Source organism: Crinia signifera, chromosome 1 (genome assembly GCF_055691185.1).
Source record: "Crinia signifera chromosome 1, ASM5569118v1, whole genome shotgun sequence".
Classification (NCBI taxonomy): domain Eukaryota; kingdom Metazoa; phylum Chordata; class Amphibia; order Anura; family Myobatrachidae; genus Crinia; species Crinia signifera.
This window is the reverse complement of record NC_139217.1, coordinates 265,300,790-265,327,389: the sequence shown is the minus strand read 5'-3', so window position 1 is coordinate 265,327,389 and position 26,600 is coordinate 265,300,790. Positions and strand designations below refer to the sequence as shown.

General features: G+C 40.3%; 1 protein-coding gene across 3 annotated transcripts in view; it reads right to left on the bottom strand.

The window, feature by feature from the left end:
• Positions 1–26,600, bottom strand: part of EFNA2 (ephrin A2) — a 233,092-nt gene that overhangs the window by 25,740 nt on the left and 180,752 nt on the right. For 2 of the 3 annotated variants that reach the window (XM_083182711.1, XM_083182730.1), the window contains exon 2: positions 2,767–3,059. In XM_083182711.1, the coding sequence (XP_083038837.1) occupies positions 2,767–3,059 (293 nt within the window). Of the gene's footprint in view, positions 1–2,766; positions 3,060–11,070; positions 11,346–26,600 lie in introns of those variants that run through there. The other variant, XM_083182721.1, reaches the window with a different exon arrangement.

Sequence of the window (26,600 nt, the reverse complement as noted above, 5' to 3'; positions counted from 1 at the left end):
TACTACTTATGCATGTAGTATGACTATAAATTTTATATGTATTCAGATTAGCCTGGTTTGCCTGCAACTCTAATGTAAGGTAATAACAAATAATAATTTTTGTTAATCTGATCTAATATCCCAGTGTGTCCAGGCAGCTGATAAATTAGAGGAAATACAGGGGTGGGGTCCTGGGGTGCACACCAATTGAGAGGTGCGACCCTGCGGAGACCTTTCAGTAGAACTGCATACAAAGTCAAAGGTGCAGGTGCACAAATTAAACTCCCAATCTAAAAAAAATTTTAGATTGGGAGTTTAATTTGTGCACCTGCACCTTTGACTTTGTATGCAGTTCTACTGAAAGGTCTCCGCAGGGTCGCACCTCTCAATTGGTGTGCACCCCAGGACCCCACCCCTGTATATCTAATGCCGTGTATTTCCATACACATTAGAAGGCCAGAGACCCCTTCTGCGCCTGGTGGTAGCACCCACGCCCACCTGTCCTATATATTGGTGTTAATTAGGTTCCTGACATTTCTTAGACTGCATGCAGAGCAAGGTGAGACCTGCACAAATGTTTAATGGATTATCAGATGGGGGGGTGCATTTCTGGGTTGTGGGCCCCCCTGGACTGGTGTGGCTGTTTGGCCTCAGGAGCAACACAAATGAACACTTATTTTCATATTCACTTTCATCCCTATTGTGTGTTTTATTTCAATGTATTTCATTTCTCACCTTTACCTCTCACTACTTTATCTCTCATTTTTTTACCTCTCACTTACTTACCCCTGCTATCTTTAGCAGCCTCTCTCACTAACCTATCCTCACTTTGTTTCACTATATATTTCTTTCAGTCTTGTGTTGCCCTGGGGTCACTCGGCTGCACCATTTTGGGGTACCCTAGATTTGTACCCCCCAAAATGTTAGGGACTTGCCCGACTAATGAGGTCACCTGGACGCGGTGGGCAAGCCGTTACTTATGGCCATAAATAAGCGAAGAACCTCGCTAAAAATGCAAAATTTTATTTTTTAGATTGGGAGTTTAATTTGTGCACCTGCACCTTTGACTTTGTATGCAGTTCTAAATTAGAGGAAACCCTGGGGCCTCATTTACAAGAACAAAATTATTCAAGATTTGCTGTGATGACCTTATGGGCCTTATGCAGATCTGAGCTCAGTACAAATTTGTTTGGAAAATGGGCAAAACCATGTGCACTGCAGGTGGGGCAGATGTATAGAGAGAGTTATATTTGGGTGGGGTGTGCTGAAACTGAAATCTAAATTGCAGTGTAAAAATAATGCAGCCAGTATTTACCCTGCACAGAAACAAAATAACTCTTACAAATCTAACTCTCTCTATACATGTTAGAAACATAGAATTTGACGGCAGATAAGAACCACTTGGCCCATCTAGTCTGCCCCTTTTTTTTTTAAACATGTTACCTCAAACCATATTTGATCCTTATTTTTTTGTAAGGATATCAATATGCTAATCCCAAGCATGTTTAAATTGTACTACTGTATTTGCGTCTACCACCTCTGATGGGAGGCTATTCCACTTATCTACTACTCTTTCTGTGAAGTAATTCTTCCTCACATTTCCGCTAAATCTTCCTCCCTCTAGTTTCAGTGCATGTCCTCGTGTTCTTTTGCTCCTCTTCCTGCGAAGAATGTCTCCCACCTGTACCTTGTTAAAACCCTTGATATATTTGAAAGTTTCTATCATATCCCCCCTTTCCCTTCTCTGCTCTAAAGTATACATATTGAGATCTTTTAGCCTTTCCTGGTACGTTTTGTGATGTAGGCCATGCACCATTTTAGTTGCTCTTCTTTGTACAGTCTCTAATGTATTTATATCCTTCTGGAGATATGGCCTCCAGAACTGAACACAATACTCTAGGTGAGGTCGTACCAATGACCTATACAGTGGCATTATTAAATGTTACATCTGCCCCACCTGCAGTGCACTTGGTTTTGCCCATTTTCCAAACAAATTTGTACTGAGCTCAGATCTCAATAAGGCCCTATATGCCTTGAATTCTGTTTATATGTTCTATGACAATACAGCATGAAAAATGACAGCTTGTAACACAAAATTGCTCAGGGAAATAATGACAACCCCAACGTACCCTCACTCACGACAAATTCTGGTTAAAAATGAGACTAAAGTCTTTAGGCAAAAACCACTAAAGTAGGGTGATCATTAAGAGCTAAAAGGCTGAACTTAATGTGACTTATGCTGGCCACACATCAGACCAACTTTTCTCCAACCATCCAACTAGTTGCTTGGATGGAATACAAATCTGGTACTGGATGGAAGCAAAGGACAATTAGAAATGTGCTCACAAACCCAGGAAATGGACAAAAACATTCAGTCAAATTGTTTAATTAAAACAGGTTCAACTACAGTACCGTGTCTGAGCGACAGTTCTTGTCCTTTTTCAGTTTTTGAAAATTTCTGAAGTAAATATTAAATTTTCTCCCATCCAGTACCATATTTTTATTCCATCCAAGCAACTAGTTGGATGGTTGGAGGAAAGTTGGTCTGATGTGTGGCCAGCATTAGGCCTATTCAGAAACCTAGCCTTTTGTTTGGGTGCCAAAAAAAGTACAACAGATAGCAGGCGGGTATACACTTTGCAGTGCACTGGATGGAACATTAAGGTTAACTAGTGTTATAACAATGTGTGCAGCATTTCTCCACTAGCGCATTTCACAAATGAGGCCTACTACCTGTACATAAACAATTAATATAATGATGTGATCCTTGGAGCCACTGATACTTACAAATATAATAGTACTCATGTCCAGGACGAAACTCGAACCCCAGAGAGAAAGGCGTAAACAGCTGGAATTTCTCTGAAAACTTCAATGGTCCATTGGGAGAATCTGGTCGGTTACACTCCCATCTTTTGAACCCCTTCTGCCGATGGTCGCAAGAGGCATGGCCTTCAAAATTGACCATATAGAGTATATAACGCTCCATCCTGTCTGCTGGGAGTGGAATCTCGTAATTGGGGCAGTAAATATCCAGGTAATCATTGATGCTCACATCCACAGTGTAGTCACCATGATGAAACCTAAGGAAAAGGGATAGCAATATTAGACAGTCTCATTCACTTTTTTTTAAACAATTTTTTTAGCCCTATCTGGGATTTTCACATCAAACACACCCCAACAATTCCTAAGCATCTTTCCTGATTGTCCGCTTAAGTGTTATAAACGAAAACACCCATTTTCTAAAGGTTCCAACAGTCCTCAAGTAGAACAAAAAATACTAAACATGTACTATAGAGATCTTTTATTAGCTTTTCAGATTACTTAGATCCAAGTAAGACTGGCTCAGGAGGATTAGGATTCTTCTTCCAAATTCTATTCTCTTTCCCATTGCGATGTCTCTTTTATATGTCCTGGCTGCTTCACAAATCATCAATGCAAAATATTTTTAGTGTCGAAATACTGCGGAAATAGAAGCTATTATTTTTAGGCAGGCTTCATATTCTAAAGCTACACATGGGAATGTGCGTAGCCAAATCAGGTCTGTAATGCTGCAGATGAAACACATGCATAGTATGGCAGGCCGTCCTCGGGGGAACAGGCTTGGCATGGAACTACTAATCAGGTCAATGTTACAAAACTGCATGTCTTGTAAAGTTTATTCATGAGATCTGCAATTGCCGGGAAATGCACGCTGTACATTACGGGAAGTAAATCAGGGTTGTAAAAAAAGAAATAGCTTTCTTTTAATCATATAACATACAACAATAAATATCAGCAAGCCACTGCTATTTGCAACAAACACTGTATGTATTCTTTGTATAGACTTATGCCACCCGGTAAAAGCGCTAGATTAATCATACAAATGTATATCGCCTAGACTATACAGTGTAATATTTTCATATAAGAGCAAAATACAATAAATACCCATTTTATTTTCAGTGTCTTAAAGGTGATGGATAAGAAACAGGAAAAGTGGCAATGTTATTATGCAGGTTAATGGTTGAGTGGTGCTGAGTGAAACCTTTCTTTAATGCTCAGTGTTGCAGACCTTAGATGGGGTTCCCATGTCGAGGAACAGAAAACTGGATGTCAGATGTCACATTGGATTGTTTAGTAAAAAAAAAGAGAAACAATTCTATACTATTATATTGTACATCAATGATATGTTGTAACCAGCAACAGTCTATCATACTGTATACATTTATTTAAAAAAACCCACATAGGTTGCTAATCATATTATTAGGTACATTTGTTTGGGTGCCAAATGCAGTACATCAACAGCAGGCATCTAATAATTTGAATCTGAATGAAATAACTCAGAGAAATCTGGCCTAAAGATTTTCATTGACAAAAACAATAGTGTATTAGGAATGTCTATATTTAAAGGCCCTTAACTATACCTCCCAGCATTTGGAATCTTGAAGACAGGACTCCTGCAATTGCTAAAAAAAGAGGTGTGACCTAACTTCCTCTAGAACATGACCCCATGTATGATGCCATTTTGGGGTTGACCCCCTGTTGTGTACTCTGTCACTCTTTTACAGACTGTTGGTACTTTATCTCTCTCCTCGTTATCTATTTCCCAGCTTTGATATCTCTCTCCCAGCCCCGTTAAAAATCAGTAGTACTTATGTAGGTGCACAAATGCAGGTACTTACACCTAACAAAAGCATTGTACACTACCACAAAATGCAATAGAGCAGAGGTAGAACTACCATTGGTGCAACAGGCGCATGGCACCAGGTCCACAGAGGACTGCTGTGTGGCATATTGTGAACTTGAGTTGGAGTGGAGAATAGAAAGCCCAAATATTTTGCACCTGGAACAACCACTCACAAGTTTCGCCACTGCAATAAAGTGTCATATACACAAGAGACATGTCATAACACAGTAATATCCATTATTTACCCATTTAAAAATAAAGCAGAATCTTCTTTCCTAGTAACCTGTACAGTGTATGTACCAACTTCATTTAATATAGCCACAATGTTAATGGATTCAGTACCGCTGGGGAAGTCATTATTTAACCAAGAAATCCAACTGCTACCAAAAGTCATCATTATCATGTGATTGCTACCTATTGTTAGAACAAGAAATATGACTCCTACAGGGCAAGTCTACAGATGTGTCCGCGTCTCATTATGCAGCACTTACACTGTACTGAGAGTACAATTGCCAATCCCAGTTCTTCCCAGTATGAAAATGTGAATCTTAAGCAAAAATTGGCCCTAAGGTAACAAGGCAGGCATAGGCTTTCTTGGTGGACCTATTTATTTAATGGCAGTCATGTACATTAATTTGAAACAATACAGCAGATTTCTTTTAACTGGAGGAAGAACAATACTTCCAATAAAAGATGCCTTGTCTGTAATTTGTAAAATGCAAACCACACAGGTCCCTGCAAACAGCGGCAGATATTATTGCAGAGAAGTAATCGCAGACTCAACTGCGAGCTCAGCAATGTATTGTCATAAACCAGCTTTCTTGAAAATGCTCATTTCTGCTTACAGATAGCCCTAAGGAATTAATTTCACATGAATATTAGAAGCACCCATATCAGTCTATGAATATTTCATATATTTTACCCTTACAAACAGAGGGGTTAATTGTTTGGTTTTTCTCATTGCTCAATGAAGGTGAGAAGTGAAACAGTCGCAATCTCATACATTTTTCTCCCAAGTGCACACCTATCCTTTTTTACAGGGATTAATTGAAATATCTTGTAAGATTTTCCATGCATGAATTTGACAAAATTTCTGTGTCCCCCTGTAAAATCCCAGAGCGGGATGTTGACGTTTTTTTCACAGCAGGGCTTCCTCACCAATTAATTTGAGGTTTCTCCCCATTGCACTTCCAGTTGGATAAATCTGCCTCGCTGGCAGAGATGTGTCAGGCCTGTCGCAACAATTCTGTTTTGAGCCTCTGACAGGTAGAGAAGACATCCGCCCTAATTACCTGTAAAAACAATTGTTGACTACACACTGCAGCGGCTGGTACACTTAGGATAAAATGTTTTGCTCAGGGCTCTTCTGAATGGATTCCAGGCTGAGACAATGAAAGAACAGAGAAGTGAACACAGATGACTGGTGGGAATTGGGAGTGTGTACATACTTTGAGATCTCAGGATATGTGTGCTGCCTTTAGGACAGGTAGCGTGGGCGTGTTTGTATGGAGCTGGAAGACATTGCTTAAATTTACTTGTCAAACCCCAGAGGAGCCCTTAAGGGAATTCAGATCTCACAGAAATGTGTGCATGGGTACTTCTTTCTCCTTTAGGATTTCAGTTTTGTTTTACAAAAATCTAGAGTAATGATTCTATCAACTTATAACTGTATCTTCCACATTGTCTAAGGTTGTGAATTTCGATTCAACTCCTTCATAGTCTCACTTACCCCCCAAGTAAACTAGGGGTAGATGTATGAGGCAGTAATAAGGGAGACGTGATAAAGTGCCTGGTACTTTATTACTGGACAGTCAGCTCCCAACTGTCACTTTTTAAACCCAGTCTGTAACTTAACAGTCAGGAGCTGATTGGCCGTTGATAAAGTACCAGGCACTTTATCTCTTCTCCTCCCTTATCACTGCTTCATACAGCTACCCCCTAGTGAGGTCTGGCTCAGTAATATTTGTGCACATATAGCAGAAAATTAGCACGTCCTTAGGTCTATGGATGAGTTACCTGAGCATTTATTTTAAGCACCAGAGGTGGTTATGAAAAAAAAATGGCTCTCCAATTTGGGTAACAGATGGGACTACTGTATATGATACTGTGCCCATGAAATCCTCCTCACAATGAAGAAATACTGTATGAGTGCATCCAAGTGTGACCATGTGTGAAAACGCCAATTCCTGTGCTTTGCTTTGTTTGCCGATTGCCAGTCTAGGTAAACGGAACAAGAAACCTACAGTATGTAAAAGCAACTCCAATTGTTGCCCACTTGCATTTATTTGATTTTCCTTCATAATGAGATCAACTTTGTCTTAACTAGAGTAAGGGCAGTTGTTCAGTCAAATATGGGGTTTTACAATTTGAAACTTTTTGCTGACATGTTTTTTTTTTTTTAAATTACAGTAGCTATGTGTATGTGATGGTTATGCCATTGTGTCTTTCATGGAGCTTTAAGGTGCAAACACACTATGTATAGTATGCACTGAAAGATATTGGGAAACAAATAATTCCCTTGTCCTAGATTATTATTGTGCATACACACTAAATAATATGATGAACAACGAACAATCTAGCTAGACCCTATAGCTTTTAGAGAAAGACATTTGCAAATGACCTGCCTTCACAGTTCACAGTCGACAAACAACTTTGATTATAAAAAGCGGCGGGACCGTGCATCGATATTTGTCTTTCGTAGCATACACAATGGCTGATATTTTGACCAATATTGTTCGGAAGAGCCAAAATAAACATAAACGTAGAATTTGACGGCAGAGAAGAACCATTTGGCCTATCTAGTCTGCCCCTTAAACGATATTGGTTCCACCTCCCCCCTTTTCTCAAGACCACTAAGTTCTCTTTGTGGGGATTTTTACCAACCACCCCCACCTCAAGTACCAGAATAAACCTCCCCAATCTGGCATACCTACCCACCAGGTAACTTCCACTTCCGATTCTGCAAAGAACATCGGAGTGTGAGACAAGGGGGACTGATGAACAGTACTCCCTACTGCAGCCGAACTCTCCAAATGCAGAGATCAGCCAAACAGTGGTTAAGAGGTGGACCTAACCCTTCTTGCACTTTATCTTCTGAGGCATGATTTTGCCAATAGTGTAAGCAGTCACAAACTGCAACTTCAGTGCCAGCAAAGGAGGAGGAAATCTATTCAGCACATGTACACATGGTCACATGGTAAGAGACCATGGGCCCGATGCACTAAGCTTCAAAAAAGTGATAATGCGGATATTGATAAACAACCAGCCACTCAGCTCCTAACTGTTATTTTCAAACACAGACTGTAGCATGGCAGTTAGGAGCTGGTTGTTTATCACTCTCCCCTTTATAATTTTTTTGAAGCTTAGTACAGTACATCTGTCCCGATGTCAACAAAGGCCCAACTGGCTGCATTCGCAGTTTAGTGGTTAAAATCTTACACTTGCAGTAAACAATTACAAGTTTACATGGTCAGCCTTAATTCGGTCCAGAAAATAATATCATAAAACCTCCCTTCAGTTATTGTAACAGGAGTCTATGACACCTTACAACTGCAAGATAAAAACTGTGGTAACCAACACTATATGGCTGTGGCAAATGTCCAATCCGATGTCTTGAAAAATTAGAGGCATCTGAATGCTTAAATACAAAGTGCTTTTGCCTCCTATGGCTATAGAGCTGCTCACTGCTTAGGAACCTGAGATTAGTTTTCATACAGTACCAGGAGTCATCTAGCTTTTCTATGTGTTAGTGCTTAATCTCTAGCATAGCCAGTAACTCCTACTCCAATTTCCCATTTTTTGTACAATCCAATGCTTCTTTGACATGACCCCTGGACCGGAGGGGGTGCAAGGTTGCACACCAACTGCCATTCCAACCTGACTTGCTGGCAGTTAGTATGTCTCCCCTATTTGAATTTTGGACTGTGCTGCAGCCCCACTTCTGAAACCACCACTGGAAATGACGGAATTATTTCCATACAAATATGCTATTTGATCACATAACCAGGTACATATAGGCAAAGGCATTGTCACTTATGTTTAAACTGTTCGCACAATCTGTCACAAATGACCCACCGCTGAGTAGATGTGAATCCCCAAACCTACAGACTGGGATTTATCATACTAGAACCAGTGCTTAATGCCTTCCTGACTGCTGGGCTAGTCTAATTTATACGCAAATATAAACAGGAAATGAATTAACTGCATTCACTCTTCCAAAACTGTGCACTCCATCCCCCTCATATATTCTGACTAGATTGACAGGCGTAAATGGTACGCCTGTTGTAATATGTTTGCAAGGGGAGACAAGTGCGAGAAGCTCTACAGGAACGCTTGTCAGTTGTCAGTCTCTCCTTAAACAACTAAAGACAAAACAATGACAGAACCCCCTCTGTGAAGTCAAAGGCCGGGTCACTGACACTTCAGCTGTAAAGCATGGGGAATAATTCATGAATGTCTACAACACCGCAAAGTCCTTTAAAACACACGGAGCTTGATGGTGAATCTTGTAATGGCAACCGCAGTGGCCATGGAGGCAGCTTCCCATTGAACTGTGTACAAAAATTCAGTAGGTGAACACAACACAAAAGCAATTACTTTTGAAACCATACACCTAACTTTGACCCAGGTAGTGCATAGAATATGTCAGTTTCAGATATAAGTCTTCATTAAAGCATATACTAAGTGTGCAATGGATGACTGGTATAAAATACTGTATAAGCTTCTTGCGGCATCATTTCGATTTTTACATCTACAGTAACTGCTGATTTGGACAATCAGTGATGTGCGACAAATATTACAGCAAGATTTGCTGACCATCAAATGATTTCTAAGGCGTTGGCAAATCTAAGTCACTCTCTGGTGACATATATATATAGCGCCTTGTTATGGGAATAGGACAGGCAGCTGTCATCTGGTGATATCAGCTGCCCGCCAGCCGCATCATGGACGAATTACCATGGGAACGCCCAGCATTTTCATGGGGACGCCCGCTGGGCATTCCCATGGGCGTGATTGGAGTCTGCAGCCCCACGCCCCCACTGATCTGTGCAAACGGGCCGGCGACTATACAAGTCGTGACGTCAACAGATGGCATGCGTGTAAGTGAATATGCGCATGCGCCAGCCATCCACATCTCTCACCATTGCGAATTTGCAATGGTGAGGATGAATCAGAATGACCTCCATAGTTTTGACTAAAACAATTATTACAAAATAATACAAAGGAATATTTATAAAAATCCTATTTATATTATTAATATAATTGTTGTAGTCAAAACTCTGGAACAGAATGAAGAGTGACAGGAGAGGCTCTGCATCACTGCGCCCAATATGAAGAATAGTGGTCAAGAAATTAGCAATTCGCCATTCACAAGTCAACTACTAGATAAGCCACATTTTTTCTGTAACAATAAAAAATCCCAAGAGCATTATTAAAGTCATCTGATGCAAGGGGCAAGACTGGCAGCTTGCCTAATTTTATACGCTTCAATAGGCCTGAGCGCACTCTGCAAACAGGCACTTTTGGTAATGCCTGTACCTGAGTACAGCACGGAGCTGTGGATTATCACCTCTCTGAAACATTTATGCCAAAAAGTTACTTGTGTCTCTCTTCCATGTGAAGAATTCATCCGTCTGATCTCTATTTAAATGGAGATTGCTCCAGCTAACAAAGAGAGTCCTACTGGGCCTGTAAGTGGCAATTCAGCACGATGGGTAGGATCATATTGATGGCCCCTGGAAATGCAGCCTGATAGTGTGAGCAGATACTGCAGCATCTAATACAGATGGGGAGACTGAGAGCAGATGCAACATTTTAAAGGCACAAAATACCAATAGATATGACTATAAGGACCCGCCTAATGCTATAGCTGCAATAGATACTTTCATATGCCTTGTCTATGCACTCTGTATCGCTTATGTTGCCTAGAAATTACCATGTAGACATTTAAAAGAATAAAAAAATGAATGGGAATAATATTTCATTACTTGTGGGATGAAATGGCTTATTTGTTATAATACTCATGATATTACTGTTATATGATTTGCACTTTGAAGAGCTAGGGATTATAATATCACTGTACAATTGAAAATGTTCAAAATATTGTTCTTGTGGACTTTATTTATGTATTGTATTTATACACTATTATTATCATTTATTAGTACATTATTACTATACAATGAAGCAGATAGAGTGATTTTCACAAAGCTCCCCCTCCCACCGCGAAACAGTAATAATTACAATGTTCCCAACACTACAGTCACACCACGTACCGGAGTAATCCTCACACCACCCCATAGCACCACCATTTATATAACCATTAACATTATATTAAAATGTAGTTAGTCAAAAAAGAAGAATATCCTGACATTATCCATTTGTCTGACAGTGTTCCGTGCATACACTGTAGCTTGTAATGCATCACTCACAGTATGTCCATGTAACAGTTCATAACAATTCTCTCAGCAAGCATCTCTGCGGTGTCTCCAGCATTCCAAATACTCTCAGAAATATCTGTAAGAGTGGAACTTGGGTAAAAAAGAATAATAAAAATGAAAGCATCACGGCTGTTTTGAACTGAGTCTATGCAGATGTGTGATCAATCACATGTGAATAGAAGTGTCATCAGCCCTGGGCCTTTGGGGAGGAAAGAGTGCCCATTCAAAGGGGCACAGGCACACAGACTGGTACAAGAGCAGGAAGGGAGCTTCAACCAGCCTGACTACAGTATATCTGAAATGAACCTCCCATCTCATTATTACCCTCCTCAGCTCTCTGATCACACAGGGAAAAACACTAATTAAGGGCAGTTCCTTTTTATCCTCTCAATCCAGTAGTGCCAACCCTGCCCCTGGCAAGGTAACTTTTAGAATGTAAAATTAATACAAGAGAACAATTTACCGGGGCCCTTTTCAAAACTACTCTTCATATTAAAGAGAAGGCAAAGAGCAAGGATTAGAAATAATTTGCATTTAAATCAAAAACTCAGAGCTCCTTGCAGACTGACAAATTTGTTAAATTACCCTTTATTAGATATTGTAAATTGTACACATTGGGAAACAGATGAAAGCAGATAAAATGGGTGGTTGCACAATATATTTACGGGAACATATTTACTCTGAAATTAAGTGGATCCTTTTTATCTCATCGGAATTTGGGGGGGGTCTTTTGCTTATCTGTGCCTTGCCGTAGTAATAAAATATCACATAAATTCTTACTATTGCTATCATATAAAGTCTTGCTATTAAATGATGGAAACCAAATGCAGGTAATGCATGGGATGAAATGTATCCTAGTAACAATTTAAAATTGGAGAGTTCAGCATTCCAGCCATGTAAAAAAAAAAAAAAAATCATAAATACAGGTTAGAGGCTGAAAGAAACTTGGTCTCCAGACAGAGATTTTGTCCAACTGCATGTTCCTGCTCAAAGACAAATCACACAGATGACCGTAATAAAGCTACAGTCACGCTGGGCTTCTCACTCACAGGAAGCACAAAGACTAGATAGTCCAGGCGGGTGCGTCAGTGTTTCCTAGTGATCCCAACTTTATGTCAGTATGTACAGATCAGAAGTGTATTCATAGTGTGCATCCACAGCATCTCACCTTTGCCCTAAGACTTTTTCATTTCAGCTTCATGTAAAACACAAGATGAACATAGGAAATAGCTGAAATTTCTATGGCCTTTTGTTGAGGACCATTTAGCTGCCAGTCTCTATTTATCTGCTGCTGAATGAGTAATGCACATCCACAGCACTTTCTGCTCAGATAGGGTTCTCTATCTGAGAGATCTCTTGTTCCTTCTACCAGTCCATTCATATCCAGAGGAACGGGATACCGCATGTCCCCTTGGATGGATTACTGATAGGATTTTCCCTGTGAATGAATTGTTTTTATCTCAGAGATGCAATACACAAGCAGGCTGTTGTTAAACAGGGGGAATAGGGCATCCCAACAAAGGACGTTCCCTTTGCAAAAATAGAGAGGATGGTGTACATCACCATCATATCGCACAAGAGATCTTAAGCTTCAAATAATGCTGCAGCAAAAAAAGGTTTGGTTTGGATTACTAATGCTAGCCGACACGATTCAGACTGGCGTCTTGTCTTTCCGTGAAGCTTGGCTGGTTTGTCCGGGAGATAAAGGGTTAATATGGCAGTGGTCTGCAGTTTTCTGTTCCTTCAGACCACAGTGCAGGCAAAGCCTCTGCTCAGAATATCAGGGTGTGAGCTACTGTTGCACCACAGAAGTTTAATTGAGCAGTATTGGTTTTGGATGGCTCACAAAATAAATAGAGCCCCCAGGACTGTGCAATAAAGTACAGTATGAACTATTGATTAAACGTCATCACAAATTACACTACTGGAGCCCCTCAGCTTCTCTACAGATGACCTTAGTGATAGAGCCAGCATCTGCCTCTTTTACACATGCTAAAGAAATATTTTGTGTGGGATTTGATGTGTGTCCCTTGCTTCATTAAAGCTGTCAGCTCTTGGTGTGAAGATATATATCCGTGATAGCAGACACCTTGTAATTTGTTTAGGACCAAGTGCAACAGAATCCCTGGCTCTGGATGACTGGCTGGGGACCACCAGAGGGCTATTTTCCCACCCCTATGGGATCTGCTCTTAAAAATTAAATGATCAATATTATAAGTAGACCTATGAGACCGAAGGAAATGGAATGTGACTAGTACAAGATATGCTATGTTAGGGAACTTATACAAGGAAACCAGAGGATTTAGAAGGACAGCTGCCTCGCTAGTTACCAGATCAGACCCTGAGTGCATGTCTGTGAAGTTGAATAAATTGAATATATTTCCATACAAGTACTAAGTCCAATGAAAGGACCCTTTATAATAATGATTATTATGTTATTATTATTTAATATGCAGTACCTTTACAGTAATTTCAGTGGCAACCCCACTCCATAAATCTCCCGATCCGATGCAATCCTCTATGCTGAAAGATCATTGGTACACTGCAGTGTTTGCTTACTAATAGACTTTCAAATGATAAGTGGGAAAAGTGCATTTGTGGTTGTGGAGCCCCAGATCATGGCAGAAAGGAGGATTACAGGTACTTGCAGCCTAAGGCTTAGATATATAGAATATTATGAGTGCCAAGACTACCGTTTAAAACTCAGAAGATGGCCTCATGCCCGGATTGGGTTTAGATGGACTCTAATATCTTCATATGCCTGAAGACCAAAATGTACATTCTACAGGTATAGTAGATGCAATAAGACATAGGAGCATCAAGGTAACTACAGGAACATATTTATAAAATGCTCCTTGTGACAGATTGGCTGCACCATTCTTATTCCAAGCCAAACTGCATGCATATGCCAACATCTATTTGTCCCTTTCACAGAGAATGTGTATAATTGTACATTTAAAGTTTTAGTTTGTATTTTAAAGAACTCGAAGTGGCGTCCTTCATACTCAAATACAAATATTCATCAAGAGCATGCTTAGATGCTTCTGGGAACATGCTATTTATCTCAGTGAGGCCCTGCTGAAGGTAGCACTCCCAGAGCTGGATCTAATCAGCCAGTACCATTGTCCACAAGACAAGGTGTAATTACAGAGCACTTTGGAGAACATCTCTGTCACAGGTTCAGAAATACCACGCCATTTAGCAATTTTACACCCGCCGCCCTCCTTCCAAGAAAACATGGCCATAATTTCACTTGTGTAGCAATTTAAATATTATTTGCTTTTTCTCCCCCTATTTGCAGCCCACTTATGACTCTGAATTCCTTTCTGCTCTAGAAAATTGTTTTACTTTATAATTGACTTACTGTTTATTGATTCTAAAACTACAAAAAGTCATTGAGTGCCAGGACAAACATGCACAAATTCTGTTCTGCTGCCCACGGCTTGTTTCCATAAATTTCCATTTTACATGTAATTTCAAAAAGGTTTAAAAGAAATTATACTGCAAAATGTATTTAAAAAAAGAAAGCTAATTGGCGGACAATGGGGATTTTCAGTTATTATACTGTAATTAATATATATGTCTTAAAGTATTCAGTTATAGATTTGGCAACAGATACTGATTAGTTTTATATTAGAACAATGTTTTGCCTTTTAGACATGAAACTGATTTCCCTTTCACCAAATGATTATCCTTCTGCCCACATAGAGAAATGCACAACCTAGGATAGTGTATTAGTATAGTATGTTGCTTTGGTAGTAGAATTCCCAATAACTGATCCTATCACCCCCATTTTCCATGATAACAAATGGGTCCTTATCGCAGATCTCATATTTTATCGCCCACAAAAAAACGGATAATTTACCGCAAAGTAAAAACAGAATGTAATTGAAAAAAAAAACTGATAACACCATCACTCTAAAAAGCCTGTTTTTGCCATGCAGTAAATTAGCGCCAGCAATAGGATACTGCTACTAATTACATACAAATGATGTTAATACATGTGTACAATATATATCAGTATAAACTATGAGTTGTGATGTAATCTATTAGACTTGGTGAGTTGTAATGTCACCTATTCCACATTAATTAATAAAACATTCTGAAAACTTGCAATAATGACACAACCTTTGGTTTTCATATGGTCACAGAATACCTTGGTGACCTCTACTTTATATTATTCCTATAATATTCCAGGGTCAGGAACCAAAACACATTTATTACTTTATTTAGATGCGAGGGCAAGGTATCACTATTAACTTTTTTTTGTTGAAAAATCGTGTACATCCGTGCTATTAATTTTATATTGTGCAAGTACCATATCGTCTATTTTTTTAATGAGAACTAATATATAAGTTTATATATATATAAAAAAAAAAGATTACTACACCTGAAATTCAAACCCGCACCAAGGTTACCATTGATGACTTTGGTTCGAGTTACTCAAATAATATTGTCTCTACTTAACACAAGTCTCAGCAAAAACCCAAATTGTTTTCAAAATACTGAACCAGGTAATTTACACTTTATTTATATAGCAATTTAACAGCTACTGAGTGAGTTTTATCTTTAAATTAAAATCTAATTATTGTGTAAATTAAACAGAAAAGGTGGCAAAAGCATGCATAAATCTAAATATGTGATTTCATAAATGTTTGTCAATTATTCATTTATAATAATTACAGATTTTTTTATACTTTTTATATGGAACAGAAAATCTTCTCCAATAGTCTGATATATGGAAAACTCAATAGTTCCCCAGAATTTTTTATTTTTATTTAAGCACATAAACAGCCTTAGTGCATTTCACTTGTTATCTTAAGATTTGCGCATTTTCAATAGTTTTTCTGTTTGTTAAATTAAATGACTCCGCGGCCAGTCCTTGGCTTACAGCACAGATGTCCTACACACAGTAACAACAGTAAAATATTAGAGCAGAAATACTGTAATTTACAGTCATTTTACGTTTTAAGTCAAACATCCAAAATACTGGACACCACATGAATAGAAATCAGCACGTACTGGAGCACCAGATTAAACAGGTGGATTTTGAAAGAGAACACAGTTTGGCAGCTGTGTACGCAGCAGGTACTGGAAGAAAGATTATAACCGCAATAAGCTCAGCCATGGACCGACTGGTCACTGTGCTATGTGATGGAAGAGCATGAATAACAATGGCTGGTAGAGGAGACGCACCCAAAACCCTCAGCTCTCACACGGCTCTGTGCATGGACGATTTGAGTGTATGCCAAAATACTGCCACTCACACTGCCAACAATACCAGCAATGTGATGTGATGGAAATGCAACGGTGCTTTACACAAGGGTAGATTACACACAATAAATCATAAAATACCATTTATTTACCCTATACGAAATATGGATAGCTATTAAAAAATGTCATATGCCAAACCATACACAGACAGAATTCTGCTAGAAAATTAACCAGATTGAATTTGGCAAGACATTTATAACTCTTCTGTACCTATTCCATAGTAACGCCTAGTCCTGGCTGTTGTTATAAGTACGCTTATTGTCCACAGCAAAAGAGTCACAGTTATGTAGCTCATGTGCCTACTAAGTTCTTTGAGTCTTATGTTGCTGCGATGTGTGTAATACTATGACAATGATTTTAGAAAATAAAAGACATTCAGAAAATAAATCATATACAATCATCTACCACCACTGTAAAATTGGGAAAAATGCGTTTTCAATGTTGTTGCCTACAGGTAAAATAATATCTAATCTTGTTTCATGGTTGCTGTATATATAAAATAAGTGTTGCTTTATTTCTCAAATATGCTATAACACTTCATGTAAAACTGGTCTCTACTGTCCCAGCTATAAAGCACACACAAAAAAATATGTGCCAGAAAAATTCGCAGGGTTTGACACCATAATAATCTATGAGGAAATTACTTTAAAGAAAATCTTAGACTACTCAAGTCAATTATAGAGTGTAATCCAATGAACTGCCATAGAAAAAAGGTGTGTTGGCCAACACAGTTTTACAACATAAAACCATGCACAACATTTAGTCCTACATGATTCCACTAAGATAAAGGGCATTTGATATGACAGTAGTGTCATAAACCTTCAGGCTTGTGCACTCCTCATACAGCCTTGACACACACCAGAGTTCATTTGGGGAGGGCTTGAGTTTATCTGTGCAGCCAATGGGATTTTCCCCCTTTTGGTTGTAGGTGGGCTTCTAAGGACTCTTCAGTTGTGAATTTCAGGGAGGAAGCCTCTCTTTCATCTGACCATTGACCACTCTCTCACACTAGTTGTGTGCTGTGTTATGTCAGTTTTTAGTTGTTGTAGTGTGGCCAGGTTCAGAACAATTCGATTTTTAGGTTGTGTGCAGTCTCTTACCCTGCAAGAAGTCACTAGGCATGAGATCAAAATCAATAAGGAACACCATTAGTCCAGGTGAGTTGTCTTTCTTCACTGGATGGGTTAGCATCTTGTTACTAGCAATGGGACAGTTGGCCTGTTATGATGGTCACCTGGGTTGGGTAGATGACCTTTTAGTTTGACAAGAATGTTGGGAAAGTGGCCTCATTCGTGTCTATTTATGGGCAGTTGGCCCATTCTTCTCATCGCCACCATCCTTAAAAAAAAAAAAAAAAGATGATCCCTTTTACTGCCAATCTTGTAGTCTGTCGTTATTTCTTACGTTGAATGGAGTTCAGGATATGAATTAAATCATGTGAGACTTTAATTTAAAAAAAAAGTTCTACAAATGTCACTGTTTTATATAATTTCTGACTGATTACCAGGTCAAAAATCAATATATTTCATAAATAAATGAAATAAGCAAACCAAAATATTGCATTGCTATATTATGCCAAATAATGTAAGAAAAAACTGACAACAGGTCAACGCTGTCTAGATAGACAGCTCTGGGATCGACCACTCTCGGTCGAAGACATCTAGTTAGATGCCTAAAGATAATCGACGGGGTCTATAGCAACAGTGGCATGAGTTAGACGCAAGCAGGAGATTGATAAAGCCAAGGTCGATGGTCACCACGTGTCCCGAAGCATGGCGAGCGCAGCGAGCTTTGCAAGAGGACACTGTGCACGTATACAGTGTCCACGGGGACTTTTATGACATTCGGCACCAAAAAAAAACTGATAAAACTCATGGTGACTGTCTACCTTGTCTCTGTCTATCTCCTTCTTGCATCTAACTCCCATCAGTGTCAATTTAGATCCCTTCGACTATCTTTAGGCGTCTAACTACATGCCTTTGACCAAGAGTGGTCGATCCCGTAACTGCTGAGCTAGACAGTGTCAATTGCTTATCCCATAATCGATATGACTACTAGACAATTATCCATCTTTATTATATATTCACTACAACTTTTGTCATCTTCTTGTATCTGGTAATTTTTTTATTGATTTTAAAAAATGGAAGTTCAGAGAATTGTCAACTTTTTTTTTTCAGGAAAGATTTAAAATATTTTTAAATACAATCCTGTTTATTATTTGGAATATTCAGAGAATTAATAACACAATATCAGAAAGCTGGAGTGGACATATATGATATGTTATTTAGTAACATTAAGGCTTTAGATGTAAGCACCTTCATACCTTAAAACAAGACACTGGGCCGTATTCAATCCAGCAACCCTCGCCGCTCACCGTATTCAACATTCTGGGGGAATCCTCGCTGTCCCCCAAATGGTGAGGCTTGTGGCTAATACAGGGAGCCCGCTGCATTTAGCCACGAGCCTCGCTGTTTTAGCAGCCGCACACGCCGTTTACATGTCGCTGTAAAAACCCAGGGGTGTCAGTTGAATACTGACCATGTGAGCTGTGACAGCGAGCAGTCAGCACTGCTCGTTGTCGCAGCTCGCGAAAAGCATTGAATACTGCCCACTGTATATTACCTTATCCATACAGCATTAAGGAAAATGTGAAACTTCTGAAAAGTGTAAGCATGTGCTGTGGCGTTTTTGTTTATATACAGTAAATGTAGCTGAATTCCAGAAACCATTGTAAAAGAATATGCCAATTTCAGCAACACAAACCACCATACAGTTTTGCTCATTTTGGCCTGTCACCTGCACAAGGAGGGAGCAGATATGGTACTGAGGAGGCAATGGGAGAGTTAATATTTTGGACTTTACTTTCCTGACAGAGATGAATGGAGCTTCACCACATTTCACTCCAAAGGGATGTTGAACTTGACAATTGACTACTCAGAGCTTTCAGCTCCGTCAGCTACTATTAAGGCTCCGATCCCAGTTAATTGGGTGCTTCATTAGGGGCATTCGTTACTGCAAGCTCCATCTGACAACCTGAGCATCTCTTTCTCAGCTCTCTTGTAAAAAAGGACACAGACAAGCACCTGATTCCTCCAATTTCATCTCCACTCTCTCCCCTATGCTCCCTTCTATGCCTCGCTCCTCTTAAAACTGATGATTATGTTTTATACACTTGAGCCTGACAAACGAAGATTCCCCATGGGGTCAGAGGACGGCTCCTGGTACTGTTCATTTACCAGAAATTAACCCCCCCATTTGCACGCATCCGTATACTGTCATCCTGTCACCTTACACTTTGTCACCTGCTGGACTCCATCCTGAAATGCCTCCTGATGGGCACTTGTGCCTGGCTAGTTTACTTGTTTTTGGATCTGATCCAGGGATGAAGCTGTTTAATCACCAGGGGGCTTCTCCTTCCTTTGTTTCTTTCTTTTGCTGTATTGGTGTTTGCAGTAATAGGGAAATGGCAAAGTGAAAAAACGATCTATCCTCCTCTATTACTATCTTTTCTTTCTGCATTGTTCTTATGCAGGCTTTAAATCATTTTAGCAAACTCTAATAATGGGCTGTGTCTATCTTTATTCACAACTATAACCACTGACCCCCACAGACCCCTCCTAATATGTGTGCTAAAGATCTGTATTTAAACAAACATTACTATTCTTTCCTACTGAAGCTCTGGAGGCATATACAGTATGTACTAAGTATGGCAAAATATGTCTGGAGAACACCTCTGGCCAGCCGCTAATCAGAACAGAATATTTAGTTGAAATGATTAACCTTTGAATGAAAATTCTAGCCCTAAAATGCAAAACTAGTGAGCGTAGAGAAGTGATACCGTGGGGAGACGCTTACCCAGAGGACTGGGAATCAGAGTGTAAGCAGCAGGGTGCTGGATTTTATAAGTAGCAGAGAAATATTCAGAGAGGAGCGGGCCTGCACAAAGATGTGTAACTGGGTAGGGGGGGAGGGGGTTGGTAGAAATCTTAAAGAAAGCCTGGAATAAACCCTTTGGGGACCCTCCATACACAGCCATGTAAATTATTTAATTTTGCCAAACTGCTGCACCTTTCTGCATCATTAATGCCTCCTTTTGATCTGCAGTAATGATGTTCCCCGAGTGCTGAATTTGAATTTAGCTTGGTGTTAGTGAATCAGCTAATTAAAAAAAACACAACAGTGTTTTAAGAAAAGAGTCAGCCCCAAAAATTCTTGTGTTAAGCCAAATAATTATATATATATATATATATATATATATATATATATATATATATATATATATATATAAAAAATAAAATTGATAAATCCCAAGCTATTATTAGTTGCGCATCGCATAAAATGAGATATTTCACACTCGGAAGAGGAATGCGTGTTGTAGGGTGAGCTGTGCTCAGGTTGACAGCTAGGTCATGTTTGCAGGACCCATTAAATGTATTTGTGTCAGATCAAAACAAGAACTTTAATATATATTTATTTCACCTGTGAACTCAATTTCTATCTCTCGGACAACAGTGTCCAGCCATGTGGAAAGATTGTGAGTGATCCTATTGCTGTGAAGTAAGTTTGGAGCTGCAAGGCCTGTATTGCAGCTAAATATCATGGCGTATTGATGTTATCCAAGCCTGGAGAAATCCACTAACCCTGCCGGCCTGATCTGCTCCTGATCTAAACAAAAAACTATTGAACATCCCAGTCTCAACTTCCATTAATCATCCTGGGTTTCTAAAGTCACATACTCTTCACACCAGTTTGCTTCCTGTCCAAATCTTATCCTAACAGTCTATCGATTTGTATCATATAAAACAGACGTAATTAATAAAAGGAACAGACTAGTGACAGCTTACAAACTAGAACTATCTGCACCTTTTTCCTAAACTTCACCTTTATAACAGTTTGACAAACTTTGTAGGAACATACCATGAGAAAGATGTGTAATATTGAAACTGTGCCTTAAAAGGTATATACACTAAATAAACTTTATGTACAGTGGTCAAGCAAATAATGGCAATATAAAAATGTATTAAAAAAAACTGAAACAATTTTGCGAATGCATTCTACATTAAAAAAATAAATAAATCATAAAGCCATTAGGGCTCTATGTACTAAGCTTTGGAGAGAGATAAAGATGACATAGATAAAGTACCAGCCAATCAGCTCCTAGCTCATGTTTAATGTGCATGCAACTCTACATAGATGCATTTGTGTGCAAAGTAACGCAAACTTTAAACTATGCAGTCTTTCTTAAGTCCCTAATTCTGAAGCACTACAGGGCAAAATATATTGTCATATGAGAGGACAGAACATTTTTCAGGAGCCAATTAACCTACCAGTATATTTTAGGAGAAAACCCATGCTAACCATTACAACATCTGTATTGCATTAGAATATGGGGTAAGAGAATGCAAGGTGGGGCGGGAAGGGGGGGCGGCTCATGCGCTAGAAGATCGTTGGCACTTCGGAAATATCAATTTCTCACATGGAGGTGCTCCCCAGAGAGTCCATTTAGTGTAAGTTTGACACTTGCTCCTGAGAAAGCTGGAGGTACATAATCCGGGGAAACGCGTTGAGCTGTTGATTCCACACCTGCTGACACCATCCAGTCCACCTTTGTGACCTTTGATATGAGTTGTGAAATCACCACTGACCAAATTTCCGTGTCAAGCAACCGGGTGTTTCAACCCGGGTTACAACCAGAGTTAAACACGGCTCTGACCGTTCACACTATGGAGGAGGCAGTGTTTGGAGACAGCATTAGCTCCAACCGATGCCTCCGACCCCACCCCCAGTGATGCACTGCCGCTCTGCCCCATCTGACATCACCGACCTGGCTTATTGCTGGGTCACTGTGCTAGCTTTCACACTGCGGTACTTGTGTATTATCACGGCGCCCACCTTTTCCATCGTAGGGTATTGTACAACCAAAAGACGCGATTGGACCCGATTTTTAATCGCACAGGTACCCAGATGCCTGATTCCTATGTTAAATGCCCCCCCCCCCCCCGACCCGATTTTTAATTGTATACCCACCCTGATGGGTAATGACTGTGTTAAATGCCCCCCCATTTTTAACGCCACCCCACTATCAATGCCAACCCGAAGCATGGTGAGCACAGCGAGCTCTCGAGGGGCGGCTGTACGTGTCCTCCGACCTTTTCATACCCCCACTATCCACGTCGGCGTGGAGTTGATTTTATATAGTGTGGCGAGTGCAGCGAGCCACTGAGCCCGAAGCGTGGCGAGGGGACGCGGATTACTTCACATATATTCCGCGGGGCTCGCTGCGCTTGCCACACTTTGGGCTTGGTGGCTCGCTGCGCTCGCCACATTATATAACATCAACTCCACGCCGACGTGGATAGTGGGGGTATGAAAAGGTCGGCGAACGCGTACCGCCGCAGCTCGCGGGCTCGCCGCGATATTAAAATTGTATGCTCACACCCGGGGAAAGGCTCAAATAGGGTCCCATCGCATACCTTAATTAGTGGCATGCAATCCGTTGGGCGCCGTGATAATACACAAGTACCCATACTGCAAATGCCGGGTCGCTCCTGGGACGGACCCATGTCTAAATACCGGGTGCGACAAAGCATTTGCGGTGTGAAAGGGGTATTAATTGAAGTGATCCATTGGATCTCAGGGGATGTTGCATAAATAAGTCAGTAAGCATCTATAGGGTAATGCCTCACAAAGATTCATCACATTCTGGATCTTGGTACATATGGGATTTTTTTGAGTTTTATCACATTTTGGACTTAAATAATGTAACACAGTGGCGTATCTATAATGGGTGCAGTGTGCACGATGTACACGGGCCCCTGAGCGCCAGGAGGGCGCACTGCATCCATTTTGGTAATACTTACTCTCTGAAATCCAGTGGCAGCGGCAGGAGCCCTGCAGAATCACTGGAAAATGGTCACCGCGGTAGGATCTGAGCATTAGAGTGCTCAGACCCTACTTCTCTCGTCACCGCTCCTGGCAGACAAGTGGGGCCCGACTGAGAAGGCTGCACACGGGTCTCCTCCTCTCTTAAGACACCACTGATATGACATAATCATGAAGCAAACGCCATGACACACAAACTGCCCGCAGCCCGCTTAAGATTTTAAATCCTCTTTAGTTCAAATATAGTAACAACAATGATGCTCATAAATGGCACACAGGTGGAACAATGCTGAAGAGACCCCTCAAGGAATTTATTTGCCTCATTCAGAAAAATGATTATACTTTACACAGTGGCTAATCTATAATCGGCACAGAATGTTTGGTACACATGTGCCACTGGGTCCAGGGAGACCCACAATGTACACCCTGTTGAATCTGTTGAATACATAGCCTTTCTGGAGTACAGTATAACGTTTAAAAAAGCAAGGCTGCACAAATCATTGGAAAAATGGCTGCTGCTCCATTTTTCCTGGAGATCAGAAATATAGAAGTATAATAGTGCTCACTAGAGCACTGCCAGCTAGAGAGAATTGGGACCCAGATGGATACTACACATGGGTCCCTTTCTTTGTTAATGCACCCCTAACTATACTATTTTATGGGAGCTAACCCCTTCTATAAGTTATGGACCTAAAATGTGACCACTACCTCGAAATGCTGTGTGTCTCCCTTTCCTGAATACTATACAATGCTATACAAGTAATCATCAGTACTAGGTAAGCTTTATTTTTGCTACTAGTTAGAAAATTATATAAGATGTTCAGGCAGTAATAAAAATAAAAATAACATCAGCAAAATAAAATAGATTTTTCTCTACAAATATAGATATGCATATGTGTATATAAATATCTAATACTTAAGAACAAATATATCCAAAATTGTAACAAGTATTTAGTGGATTCCTGTCACGCTCACTCAAGGTCAGCGCCACAGTCTCAAAAGCACTGCTGTAGTGTAAACACTGGTGGTGCATAATTTTACGGACGACTAGACTCTCCACTTGTAAAACACATGTCTGGAGAATTTGGGAAATCCTGGAATTTTGAAGGGTCAAAAGATATCATCCATAATAATATTGAAAGGGGCTGATAAAAGCTCAGTTGCTTTGAAAAGACCACTGGAGGATCCATTGTGACTTTGCTTTACATTGCATGTTGGCTAGAAATTAAATCACATAACATCTTAGTAACCATATAACACTTTATGGGGCTGTTAAGATTAGGGGCCTTATTTTGGTTCATTCTTTCTGACAAAATCCTTCTTAGATGGACAAAACCATGTGCACTGCAGGGGGGCAGATGTAACATGTGCAGAGAGAATTAGATTTGGGTGAGTTATTTTGTTTCTGTGCAGGGAAAATACTGACTGCTTTATTTTTACACTGCAATATAGATCTCACTTTGAAGTAAAACCCCACCCAAATCTAATTCTCTCTGCATAAGTAACACCTGCCCCACCTGCAGTGCACATGGTTTTGCCCATCTAAGAAGGATTTTGTCAGAAAGAATGAACCAAAATAAGGCCCTTGGATAGGAATATGCATTTGGCATAATGGACAAAATTCTGCAAGTAGTGTAACTCTGATAGTGAAAATCTTTTGCAAGACAAACCGGCTTTGTATACCCAGCACACTTTATTGACACAACTATGCTTACATTTTTTTTTTTTTTGCCATGACTCGTGGATTTAACAAACAGAATGGAAATGTTTGAAAAGATGCACAAGTTTCCCAAGTTCCCATGCATATTATAGGGTGTTCAAATTGCTCCACAACAGTTCAGAAATAAACTGGTTTTGTGGGGCAATTTATTAAAAAGGAAGAAAAAAAGTGGGTGGGGCACATTTCTGGAACTGTTCCTTGCTATTCTGAGAGTCATTTAGTAATTTCCATTATACAAAATTACAAATGAAACATCAGCTCAGAGCTGATGGCCTTCAAGTCTCATTGTATAATTTTAAGTTTCCTCATACACTATGGGACTTCTCTGAGTGGAGAAATCACATCCGATGCCCCGCAGAATCACAAACGATATATAATGTATGCGGTCAGATGTGCAGCAGGTTCCATCTTCAACTCTTATCTGCACGGGACCGTACACCAGATTAGATGTCAAACACATGCTATTTGGCCACTATTCACCTGATTTCTTAGCCCGATCTGTCAGAATCGAGTGAAAAGTCATCAAATCAAACTAGTGTATGGCCAGTTTACATTGGAACAGTTTATGCTGCACATAAGTGATAAAGGGGCAGATGTATTAAGCCTGGGGAAGAGATAAACTTGAGATAAAGTGGAGATAAATTGGAAGGAGATAACGCACCAGCCAATCAGCTGTGTTTGAAATATGACAGTTGGAGGATGATTGGCTGGTGCGTTATCTCAAGTTTATCTCTTCGCAAAGCTTAATACATCTGCCCCAAAGTACCTTTCATAAGTCAATTCAAATGAATAAAAAGATATACCCAAAAAAATTGCTACACTTAATTCCGACAACATTGGTAATACTTTATCCCATGCAACTTAATATTTAAATCACTGTCACTTTCTATAACTCAGAGGCTATTACAGTTAGCACCAAAAAGGGTTTTATGAGAAAAATGTCCAAATGATTTTAATAAACGGCTGGGTACTTGTTTCCTATCTGGGCGCCCGTCGTGGTGATCGCGGGTACATTTATGTCTGGCCGCGACGCGACCGACGCGATGCCCGCGATTTCCCATTGAAACCCATGTTAAACATGGAAATCGGGTCGGTCGCGTCGCGGCCGGCCATAAATGTACCCGCGATGCCCGCGACGCGATGCACCTGATTTCCCATAGGAATCAATGTTAAATGGCCCGACCGACGCGATTTTACTGTTAAATGCCTCAATGGACCCGATGTGGCCATAGGAATCAATGTTAAATGGGCTACAGAGCCCAAATAGGCACAATTAACCCTTAAATGTCCCCCCAAATTTTTAACGCCACCCCGCCATCAACGTGAACCCGAAGCGTGGCGAGCGCAGCGAGCCCGCGAGGTGCGGCGGTACGCGTCCTCCGACCTTTTCATGCCCTACTATCCACTAGGGCGTGGAGTGAGAATAGAATAGTGTGGCGAGCGCAGCGAGCCACCGAGCCCGAAGCGTGGCGAGCGCAGCGAGCCCCGCGAGGGGACGCGGATACCTTCACAGGTAAACGTGTCCCCTCGGACACCTGTGAAGTCCGCGAAGGGATGCGTTTACCTGTGAAGGTATCCGCGTCCCCTCGCGGGGCTCGCTACGCTCGCCACGCTTCGGGCTCGGTGGCTCGCTGCGCTCGCCACA